At 35.7% G+C, this 12,278-nt stretch overlaps 1 protein-coding gene across 4 annotated transcripts; it reads right to left on the reverse strand.

Annotated features, from left to right (window-relative positions):
• Nucleotides 1-4,347: 4,347 nt before the first annotated feature.
• LOC306862304 (dynein axonemal light chain 4) lies at nucleotides 4,348-10,588 on the reverse strand. 4 transcript variants are annotated; one of them, XM_079405045.1, is made up of 5 exons: nucleotides 10,505-10,571; nucleotides 8,924-9,037; nucleotides 7,815-7,898; nucleotides 7,408-7,601; nucleotides 6,921-7,058 (listed from the first exon to the last, which is right to left on the reverse strand). In XM_079405045.1, the coding sequence occupies exons 1-4, from the start codon at nucleotides 10,547-10,549 to the stop codon at nucleotides 7,437-7,439; spliced, it is 408 nt and encodes a 135-aa protein (XP_079261171.1). In that variant the 5' UTR covers nucleotides 10,550-10,571; the 3' UTR covers nucleotides 6,921-7,058; nucleotides 7,408-7,436. The 4 variants fall into 4 exon arrangements, with proteins under 4 accessions (XP_079261172.1, XP_079261170.1, XP_079261173.1 ...); XM_079405046.1 differs by having other exon boundaries at nucleotides 4,348-7,601; nucleotides 8,924-9,006; nucleotides 10,505-10,588; XM_079405044.1 differs by having other exon boundaries at nucleotides 4,348-7,601; nucleotides 10,505-10,584.
• Between the last annotated feature and the right edge of the window lie 1,690 nt (nucleotides 10,589-12,278).

A 12,278-nucleotide genomic window follows, 5' to 3' on the forward strand; every position in this document is an offset into this window, starting at 1 on the left:
TAAGTGTCCATAGTGCACAAAGTGTAAGTGTCCATAGTGTAAAGTGTCCATAGTGCACATAGTGTAAGTGTCCATAGTGTAAAGTGTCCATAGTGCACATAGTGTAAAGTGTCCATAGTGTAAAGTGTCCATAGTGCACATAGTGTAAAGTGTCCATAGTGCACATAGTGTAAAGTGTCCATAGTGTAAAGTGTCCATAGTGCACATAGTGTAAAGTGTCCATAGTGCACATAGTGTAAGTGTCCATAGTGTAAAGTGTCCATAGTGTAAAGTGTCCATAGTGCACATAGTGTAAAGTGTCCATAGTGCACATAGAGGAGAGTGTGTTACTACAGGTGGTTTGTACAGGCCCACTCACCTGTGTGTAGCACACTTTGAATTGCACAAGAAAATAAAAATAAAATAAATTAAAGTTCCATACAGTTTTTCTTTGGTGTGGTAAGGTTTGGGGTGGGGGGTGGTCCATGTTTCAGGAGGTAGGGGTTTGCATGGGGTTTCAGAGGGGGGCGGGGTGGTTTGAGTTCAGGGCTCTCACAGCCTGGGGGAAAAAGCTGTTGAGCAGTCTGGCGGAGCGGGCTCTGATGCTCCGGTACCGTCTTCCTGATGGTAGGAGCTGGAAGAGACTGTGGGAGGGATGGGTGGAGTCCTTCACGATGCTGTTGGTTTTGCTGGAGCATCGTGTAAGGAAGATGTCCAGGATGGAGGGGAGAGGGGCACCGATGATCTTTGCAGCTGTGTTCACTGTCCGCTGGAGGGTCTTGCGGTCAGCAGCACTGCAGTTCCCGTACCAGACAGTGATGCAGCTGGTCAGCACACTCTCGATGGTGCCTCTGTAGAATGTGGTGAGGATGGGTGGAGGGAGACTTGCTCTTTTCAGCCGGCGGAGAAAGTGAAGGCGCTGTTGTGCCTTTTTGGAGAGTGACATGGTGTTGGTGGTCCAGGTGAGATCCTCTGTGATGTGCACCCCCAGGAATTTAGTGCTGCTGACTCTCTCCACAGTCGAGCTGTCGATGGTCAGTGGGGGGTGGTCAACTGGTCCCCCCCATATAACAAAACATATTGTACTAGGTGTACCCCACAATGCACTGCACTCAATTTCACCTTCTGTTGGTGCATATTACTGTGTTAAACGTTTATAATTGCAGTTGTTGTATTTTTTTTTAATAGCAGGCATGATTCAGTATATCATTATGCTGTTCCATTGCAAATACTGCCAGAGCATTCAATTATGCAGGTATGCAAATACATAAGAAACAAAATGTCTAAATTCGCTAAAATATGACATTTCCATATTTATCTGTTCCGCAAACCCAATTTTTTGCATATTATTTATCTCAGTTTGACAAAGCATCACACATTACAATCCTTTGCAGCATCTTCAAGACAACAGCCTGCTGTTTCACTCATAAATACACAAGAGCATCCTGCCATCCTGTTTATTAATACTGTATGTGTCAAGCTCAGGGACAGACTATTAAATATTCATCCCCTTCCCTTTTTATACTCTTTTTCTTGTGCATTACGTTACTAATTCTTCTCATCTGTCAAGCTCTCTCCATTTATTCATCTTCCACAACATGGACTGTTGGTCTGATATTTGGAATTCAGACGGAACTGCTGAGGTCGAGGAAGAGATCTGGAATCTGAGAGTCTTCTAATTCCTGCCTGAATAAGGAATTTATGGATGAAAACTCAACGCACAGAAATAAAAACACTGTGTGAGTGACATGTGAAGGAGGGAACGCGTTTGAGACACTGGTGCATTGGCTTAGGCTACTCACTGCCAAGACATGAATATTTCATTCACCCCTGAGTGAGAAAGAAAGAGACTGAGAGAGATGAGAAGTTATGAGAGGAGTCACAACTATCGTAAACAGTTACATAATTAGGCAACAAGACCAATGGCAGATGGGAAACCTGTTAAAATAGTCATTTTTTGCAATTCAATTTGATGCCCCTAATGGAGCAGAAATACACCCACTTAAGCCATGTTTTCATTTTCTCCATGAAGAAATCGATTTTTAATGATTCTGTATAATCCTTTCAAAACATACCTCTGAGATTATTAATCAATATATGCTTCATTTGAAACAACGACAGCGTAATCTAAACTTCATAAAAAAATAATATTTAATAAGTTGAATTGACAGTGATGATTATTATAATGTTACAAAATATTTGTATTTCAGATTTCATTTCAGATAATAGCTGTTCTTTATTGAAATTTTTATTCGTCAAAAAAAAAGCAGCACAACTGTTTTCAACATTTCTGGAGCTGCAAATAAGCATATTATAATTATTTCTGAAAGAAATCATGAGATACTCGAACAATGGATTCTGAAAATTCTGATTTGTCATGACAGCAATACATTTGTAAAATCTTATAGAAAACCATTATTTTGAATTCTAATATTATTTCACAATACAGTTTTACTGTATTTTTGATCAAATAAATACGGCCTTGGTGAGTGTACTTTTGAACAGTATTGTAAATAAGAATATTCTGTAGTCCTTTTTAATAAATATGCATTTTAGCTCTATATATCAACTGACTATGAATCAGTAATTTTATATTGTACTGTAATTTTTTGTTTAGACTGCATCAATACAGTGTTTCTTGGGATTGTAGTTAATTCCCTCATAAATAGCATAAAGTTTCTTTGCCTTTTGCTCTGATTTTAAAGTACTTTATTACAAAATTATTCTAAATTCCTACAAAGAAAATAAATGAGAATAATACTTCCCAAGCCAATGCTACTGAAAAGGTGGGCAGTTCCATTACCCTATAATGTCTAAATTATGCTATATTGTGAATAAAATCACGGCTACTGTTATGAGCCTAACATTTCAGTCATTACTACTGACTAAAACTTGACTAAAAATCTGTGCATGTAAACCGTGCATGTATTGACCAATCAGCACCCAGGACTGTAACTATGCATATTACAAAACGTAGTAGAAGGGGAAAAAAACAAAAAAAACAAGCGAGGAGAGAAACCAAAGGAAATAGGAAAACTGATTTGTATTCATCCCTCAAACCCACTCTCATCCCCTCACTGACACTCTCCTCACATCCAGTTCACTTCTTCACTGCCATCAATCCTCTTTCAGCACACACACACACACATGCACAGAGTCGTGTCATTAGTGTAATCCCTCTTCTGCTTCATCTGAACATTCATGATCTACACATCACTGTGATGATCTTCCTCAACTGCTGCTCTCTCTTTCATCAATCACTCTACATTTCTCTACCGTTCAATCTACACTCTCTTTTCTTTTCCAGGAGGGTTCTGCTGCGAATGACAAATTCATTTCAACTCTTTTCTCTTCCATCTTTACCCCCCTGTGTATTAGTGCATATTTTACCGTAGCACAAAATCTCAGACGTGATGCATTCCTTCTATCTAATGATCTCGTTTCGAATCTGATCTTTGGCTCGCATTCCTCTTCGTGCCGTGTCTCTCTGCGGTATGTTCCTGGTCAGCAAAATGTCAGGCAGATCCTGCAGTCCCCCAGAGAAGGCCAAGCTGTTAATGAGGAGCGCGAGCCAGAGACACACAGCACCAGCCCACCATCTGATCTGGGTTCAGTTCATCTGAAATACAGACAGGAGAGAAGAACAGAAGAGAGGAGACTGGGAGATACTTTAGTAAGAGAGGAAACACCATGTCTGGGCAAGAGAATCAAGAACATGGACATTAGGAGGAGCTTATAGATAAAGCCTATATAAATATACCTGACTTAGAAGATCAATAACAATAACATCAGTGGCACAAAGGCTAACTGGAATAAAACTCATTAAACTGCATCTGTCTGACTCACGAATCAGTACTAATGCACAGTGATGGACTGAAAAAAATTCTTGACACATACAGCAAAATGTGTGGCAAAACAACATAGAACTTCATAGTGATACAAAATTTAGATTATTTATCTTTTTTTCCTTAAAAAAAAAAAGTTCACTCAAATGAAAATTTGCTGAAAATGTACTCACCATCAGGTCATCCAAGATGTAGATGAGTTGTTTCTTTATCTGAACAGATTTGGAGAAGTTATATCACTTGCTCTCTGCAGTGGATGGGTGCCGTCAGAATGAGAGTTGAGAGTAACAAACATTACTGCAACAATTAGCAAGGGAAAATACATTTTGTGGGACATTGGAGCAGCAGATTCACCCAAAGACATGAATACCTCTGAACCTCGTAGTAATTCAAAATAATTCCTTTGTATAACCAACTAAAAAAGTTTTCAATTTTGTCTCAGTACTCAAGAATCAGTAAATGGATATTCAACTAAAATTTTGCATTTGCTGATACCACACAGTAGACTCACATGTATTTTTTTAGAAATTTTATTTATCTAAACAAAGCAATTATTGCACATAGTTGACATAAAAAATAATTAAAAATGTAATAAAATATCATAATAAAGTCATTAAAGGTTTTTACTGCATATAAACATTGCAGGAATAAGGATGGAACATTCTGATCAAATCTTGCAGCATTAAATCTCAGCTGAACTCAAAAGCACTGTTTGCACTGGAAATTGTTTCTCAGGATGATGACTGTAACATATTTGCATACCTCTTTGAGATCAAACTCATGAATTTCACAGCAAGTTGTGTCAAAGTGTCAAAACAGCAACCTTTTAAATGAGCAGTGGTCAAAAAAAGATTCAAAAATATTTTTTAAATGACATTTGCATCTGTTCATCCATGTACACTTAAAGGTAAAGTGTTCACTATAGCACTTGCACCATAGCTGCATTAAACACAATTGCAATCAGTCGCCTGGCTGGGATGGACAGAATGACATTAATTCAAACAATGGCTCAAGTTTGGAGGTGAAACTAAGGTGGCCAAACAATAGATGAAATTAAGTTTTTCATCCACTATTTATGTGCTTTCATTCAATAACACTCATGGCACAGAAATTGCTCCCATAATTAAATTACAAACAAGCAACTGTAATTTCTGTTATACAAGCATGTAAAACGTACCATCCAAATAGGGCTAAAGACTATTAGCCCAGGTGCACTTCCATAATGTACTTAAAGTGCTCTATTTTCTCCTATTACTAAATTACTAATTTTGTACTTAATATACTAAAAATGATCCTTTAGTGCTTCTTAAGATCATCTAAGTGTACTCAACTGTGCTATTTTGAGACACCATGAATATGAACTAAAATGCGCTTTTAACATACTATCTTTGTAATTAAAAATGTATTTAGTTACCACTTTTAGTACACTTGAACTCATCCTTCATTCAATAGTACACTCAAGTGTACTACAAGCTAAATCATTTTTTAAAATACAAAAGATACTGTTAAAAGTGCATTTTAGTTCATATTCAGTGTGTCTCAAAATAGCACAGTTAAGTACACTTAGATGATCTTAAGTTTATCTTAAGAAGTACTAAAGGATCATTTTTATTATATTAAGTACAAAATTAGTGCGCGAAAATAGAGCACTTTAAGTACATTATGGAAGTGTACTTGGTTTTCACCTGGGAGAATAGGTTTAAGGTTGTAAAGAGTTGCAAATTTTGACAGTGAATGACAGGTTTCAGCATTTATGAAATTCAAGGCTGTGAAGTGGTACAAAAAAAAACAGTACTAATTGTATTATGACTACAGAAATCAAGTTCTGAAAATGTATATAACATTCAAGCAATCACACTCTACAAATGCTGGTTACGTAAAGAGGGGAAAAGGACAGGGCACAAGATACCTGGGGTGACAATGAAAGGATAGAACAGTGAAAGAGAAAGAGGAATCTGAAACAGGTGGCAGAGCAGCCTACTGAGAGAGACACTGCTGGACAGGAAACAGAATGAAAGAGACAGACAATGAGAGAGAGAGAGAGATTTTTAAAATGACAATAACACATATTCTGTCCTGAACAGCCTCACACAGCAAACACACTCCTACGACAACTACAACCGAATATTCAGAGACACTTCAGTTGTTACAAAGCACATTACTGTATGTTCACTCACAAATGCATTGAAATAGACCTAGGGATGTCTTTCAAAACTACACTTAACTGTAAATTGGCACTTACAATCCATTTTACCTCTGTAATGTGACACACACTACTGTTCAAATGTTTGAGGTTTCTTTTTTTTTTTTTTAAAGAAATTTATATTTTTATTCTTCAAGGACACATTTGGACATTCATTATGTTACACAAGATTTAATATTTAAAATAATCACTTCTTTTCAACTTTCTATTCATCAAAGAATCCTGAAAAATATAAATTGCAGTTTCCTCAAACATATTTAGCAGAACAACTGTTTTCAACAGTGATAATAAATTTTAAAAAATATTTGTTTTTAGAATGACTTGTTACAGAAAGATCATGAAGACTTTTGTAATGATTGTTGAAAATTCAACTTTGACATCACAGGAACAAATTATATTAAATTAGGAAACAGTTATTTTAAAATTTTCACAATATTAGTGTTTTTGACTCTTTGTAATCAAATAAATACAACCTTAGTGAACTTATAAAATCTTACCACCCTGAAACGTTTTAACAGTAGTGTATTTCCAAATGAAACAGTATATTCATCATCAACAGCAGGACTGTAAAGTGAGCATGACATACCTAAATGAATGAATGAATGGATAGCTATTTGGCCATTAGTAAACATCATTCAATAGCACACACGTGATGTCATTAAAAAAGGAAAGCTGTCTCCAATGAAGCAATGAAGAGCAAGATCATGGATTAAAAAGGAATGTTCTTTTTTTTTTAATAATGTACACCATGTAAACTTTACTTTGAAACAATAATATGATTAATTTCTTAATGGGGCTAGGACTTGCACTTTCATCCACTTGGACCTGATTAGCCATTAAAGTGGGTGTAGCATACCAGAATTCATTCATTCATTGTTTCTTTTTAAGGAATGGTGATGGCTGCTTAATAGGGAGGAATTTGAAAATAAGATGTATTCAAAATTAAATAAGTTAAATAAGAGTAGGTAGGGGCAAGTTAATACATTTTGATGAAAGATTACAAAGGCAAAAGTCTTCTTTGGAATAACGTGCTATAATGAATTGCACACAATAAGACCATTGTGTTAAAAGAAAGTAAACAGCACAAGAAGAGGAGAGAAAAAAAAAAATTCTTAATTAGATCCTGCTGTCAGTCAGTTGCAATAAACTCCATGTTTAGTAAAAATGTTTTAAAAAGTTAATCAAACTCCTTAAAATCTGTGTTTATGGCTTAAAATTGAAGCCTTTAAAACATAAGACAGGAAAAGAGTGATCTGGAGAAGTGCACAAGAATCTGTACCCCCCCCCCCCCCCGTCCCTCCAATTTCAACACACACACACACGTCTCAAGTCAAATAGGGCTGCATAGTTAGGACAGATCCATGAGTGTAAATATCTCACAGTGGCGATTGTGTGGACAGGAAGTGACATCAGGAGCATTTCCAAACGCACACGGCCAGACTTCCCCCAAAGAACATGTAGAGCAGGTTCCTGACTTCATGGCTCACCTCGAACCCAAACCCCTCACCGATCACCACATGCCACGAACTGCCAAACTTCTTATCCATGGACTCCTTGATCATCTTGGCAGCACTCTGAAAATAGAGTGAACCAGCGAGAAAGAGAGCGAGATGAAAGCATGTAGGCTACTGGAGCAGTCCAGATGGTCACACTGTGAGCGTGCGAAGCATCCTGACTCAGTACTAGACGGAAACACAGAGCCCCACCAGTGTGACCTGGGGAGTAAATTTATCTGAAAGCCTACGCTTCATAACAAAAGCACACACTCGCACTCAAACCTGACTGACCTCATTGTTGGAAGCAAACTTCTCACAGGCTGTGACGCAAAGCTCCATAGTCTCCACGCGCATCTCCTCTGGCATATCTGTGTGCTGCAGATGAAACCAACACCACATATTCTAGTCAAGCTCTTACAGGTGATTATTTTTTATAAAGAAAAACTGCCACTGAAATATCTGGGGTCAGTGAGATTTCTACTTTTTTATTCATCATAGATACGATAATTTGAACAAAAGTGACAAAGGCTTTCACATTGTTACAAAAAAATCTATTATCAAATAAAAAATGTCAAATCAATACTGATTTACTAAAATGAGGGAACTAAATCGGTTGTGGGAACTAATTCTTAATTTAACTCAAATTAGGGAATTAATTAATAAAACAACTGAACAAATTAAACAAATGATGGATGAATATATTTTTGTCTGCAATTTATGTGCAAGTTTCAGATTGCTTTTTTACTTTTAAGATTATGAATCTTAAAAAAAAAAAGATCACAGATTCCACAAAAAAAAAAAATTATATATATAATATATATTTAATTTTACAAAGAAAATAATGAATATTTCTTGAGCAGCAAATCAGCATATCAGGAAGATTTCTGAAGGATCATGTGACACTGAAAACTGGAGTAATGCTGCTGAAAATTCAGCTTTATCATCACAGGAATAAATTACATTTTCAAAAACATTCAAATAATAATAAATTATTTTAAACTGTAAAAATATTTCACAATATTAAGGTTCTACTGTATTTTTTATCAACATGCAGCCTTGGTTTAGCATAAGAGACCTGAACTTTTGAACGGTTATGTATAGAAAAGTTATTATAAATTATTATTAATTACAATCATGTAAAGATATATTAAACACTTTAAAATAAATACACAAACTATGTTGCATTGACCAAGACAGTGCAAAATATTAAGACTTACTGTTATCCATACCAAATAACGAAGCAGTGCAAATATTATGCTTGAGGAAAAAAAAAGGGGGTAAATAGATGTTTAAAATCTCATGTTTTGAAAAGGGAGCAGCTTGAGTGATCTAATACAAACAGACACATCCATAACTGGTTATTTCTATCTAGGTCACAGCAGCAGTCGAGCTGAACCCACCCTGACGAGCGGAAAGCTTTGCAGTCTTTTGTAGTCGGCATCCTCTTTTTTCCCATCACCGGTTTCTGCCATCCTTTTCTTTACTAAAGAGAGAGGCAGAAGGATTAGTCCTGTCTGATGAAAAGAAAAATCAGAGCATTAGGTCAAAATTCTCACCCATTTTTAGCATTTGCTGGGAAATGAAGAGCACATTTGTTTGTCCATGAACAAAAGTAAATATGGGATAACTGTCCTCATCAAATATGTAAATGCACCAAAATGAACACAGAGGAAACGACTAGTTTTGTCATGAATTTACAGATTAGAAATCTAGGTGATTCTTGATAATGATTCTTGAGAATCGGGACCCCAACAAGGAGTAAATAAGACATTTTAAAGCTGTAGTGGAAAAGGGGAAGAGTTTAATAATTATACAAAATGATTTCTGAAGGATCATGTGCCACTGAAGACTGGAGTAATGACTGCTAAAATTTCATCTTTGCCATCACATGAATAAATTGTGACCCTGGATCACAAAACCAGTCTTAAGTCGCTGGGGTATATTTGTAGCAATAGACAAAAATACATTGTATGGGTCAAAATTATAGATTTTTCTTTTATGCCAAAAATAATTAGGTTATTAAGTAAAGATCATGTTCCATGAAGATATTTTGTAAATTTCCTACTGTAAATATATCAAAACTTATTTTTTGATTAGTAATATGCATTGATAAGAACTTCATTTGGACAACTTTAAAGGTGATTTTCTCAATATTTAGATTTTTTGCACCCTCAGATTTTCAAATAGTTGTATCTCGGCCAAATATTGTCCTATCTAACAAACCAAACATCAATGAAAAGATTATTTATTTTTTCAGATGACGTATAAATCACAATTTCAAAAAATTTACCCTTATAACTGGTTTTGTGGTCCAGGGTCACAATTATGTTTTTAAATACACTGAAATACAAAAGAGTTACCTTAAATTGTAATAATATCTAACAATATCACTGTATTTTTAATTAAATAAATGCAGACTCGGGCAGCATGAGAGAATTCTTTCCAAAAGCATTTTATTTAACTTTTTTTCTCTCATTTCTAACCATAAACATCTTAGCATCACATTTACAATATTTGTATAAGATGTATATTTGTGTAAATCTCGATGGTGAAGCATTTCACAACATTCAACTAATATCCAGTTAACAGCATTCAGATTTATACTAAATAAACACTTTATTGTTGCTGAAATAAATTGTGCAAAGAGCAACAAAAAGAGAATTGAACCAGAATTATACACATGTAATAATATTCCCTGAAACAAATAAAAAAATAGTGGGAAAATACATATGTTTTCTGTCTTTAGCGCGTTATTATGTCAAATAAATTGATAAACTAGTATGAAGGTAAACTAATGTATCGAGTACGCGTTTGTTTTTAGCATCTCTGGGCTAATGTTAGCTTGCTAGCTCGACTCCATCACCCTTCGACTTAAAACGCTACGACTGATAAACAGCTGAAAGAAATGGAGAAATGTAAACATGTAAATTCTTTAAAGCTCGGTAATATTTCATTATTAACCGCATAGCTCAATTACATACCGCTCTGCAGCGCTGTACTACACGCTCCTCTATTAGTGTTGTCATGGAGGCACACTGGCCTTGGCAACCTCCGACCCACGTGACCTGTTTAGTTCCGCCTCCGTCCACATCTTTCTTTCTTTCTTTTTTTTTTTTTTTTTTTTTTTTTTGTATCATTTGATACAATGCCATGATATTGGACATATCATGTTTCTTTCTTTTTTCTTCTTTTTTTTTTTGGTATTTTCATGATACTTCTGGGCATTTCCGAGAACTCAACTTTTTGTGAGTGATGCTACATGTATTTCAGCAACAGTGTGAAAAAAATAAAATAAAATAAAAGCCTGAGAGTGTGTTTTTGTGTTAAAATAAGGTCAGTCATTTGGTGCACCACACAAATCTGGCAGTAAACCTTTGTTTTTAGGTTATAATGGCATTAAAGCCTTTCATTTCACTCCTGAATGGTCGGAGAAAGAGGGCAGAAAGGTAATCCCAGTGGGAATTATGACATTTTCTAGATTAAGGAAACTACTAGGCAATATGGGCCATGTGTGTGAGTGTGTATCTCATCCTGGTACAAAGCATCTAAAAAGCTCATTGCATATTTAATGTGATCTAAAATATAATAAATTCAACCAAAGTTGTGATCATGATTGCTTACAATGGCTCATGTGCCTTTTTTCTGGTCCACGTGCAGATGTTATTGAGCTGGCTGCCATCAGCGTCCACACAGATAACAGTATTTCATAATAGAGACTAGAGGTTAAAAGACCTCCTACACATCTTTCCCAAGCATCATTCACTTCTCCACGGGGTTGTTGGTTTTTTGTTGTTTGGGAGTTTTTGGTGCTTTTTTCTGCACCTTCAAATACCTTGCTGGCACCTTTAAAGCTGTATAAACTTCAAAGTCGGAGTTTCACAGCTAACATATTAGGATGATACTCAACTGCATGAACCTGCTTTACTTTGCTTTCTTGTCCGAATTTTCAGATAAGCAAAAGGCATTTTAATTGTTCTCTCAATACGTTAAAGGGATAGTTCGATAATTATTTACTCACCCTTTCCCTCTTCTGTTCAACATAAAAAGATATTTTGAAGATATGGATGACCAAACGGTTGATAGACTCCACTAACTTCCATAGAATGGAAGAATAATTACTATGGAAGTCAATGGGGACCATCCAAGGTGGAACAATTCGGAGAGAATAGGAAAAAGGACAAGAAAGATTACAAAAAAAAAAGCTTAGCAGGACTTTTGGGGAACCCCCTAGTCCTCCTTTCAAAAAAAAAAAAAAAAAAAAAAAAAACACATCCAGACTTATTGGTCTGTGCATCTCGGGTCCAGAGATGGATTTAGTTAAAGCATGCTGGGATTGTTTTTATACTCTGAGACAGCGAAAAATAAAAGCAGACAGAGACAGATGCACACATACTCAAAGAGCTGGGTCAGGTGAGTTTGTTGGCTGGGGCACAGATGATGGAAGATCTACTACTCTCTGTCTAATCCACTTACACAATGGATACACTGCAAGAACAAACCGAAAAAGACAGAGAGAATTAGAAATGGTTAAATATCACAAACACAGGTGGGTGATACTAAATCGACATACTCATAGAAAAACATTATTTTTGGTCCAAGAGCAACTGTGCTGTTTTTCAGGAACTAAACATTTACATGCTCTTTTTAGCATGACCAAGTTATCGTAATCATACCAAAAAATAAATAAATAAATTCTCCAAAATGAAATTCAAGTTTGTTTGTATAGCGCTTTCCACGATACAAATCGCTGCAAAG

The sequence above is a fragment of the Barbus barbus genome, assembly GCF_936440315.1.
Source record: "Barbus barbus genome assembly, chromosome: 4".
NCBI lineage: Eukaryota > Metazoa > Chordata > Actinopteri > Cypriniformes > Cyprinidae > Barbus > Barbus barbus.

What these genes read in the sequence shown, in the direction of transcription:
- LOC306862304 (XM_079405044.1), bottom strand. Translation starts at nt 10,549, where the DNA reads ATGACAACACTAATAGAGGAGCGTGTAGTACAGCGCTGCAGAGCG. An exon ending in TAGTACAGCGCTGCAGAGCG is followed by an intron (nt 9,038 to 10,504) that starts GTATGTAATTGA and finishes TCTTTTCATCAG; the next exon opens with ACAGGACTAATCCTTCTGCC. An exon ending in AGTTTGCTTCCAACAATGAG is followed by an intron (nt 7,602 to 7,814) that starts GTCAGTCAGGTT and finishes CTCTATTTTCAG; the next exon opens with AGTGCTGCCAAGATGATCAA.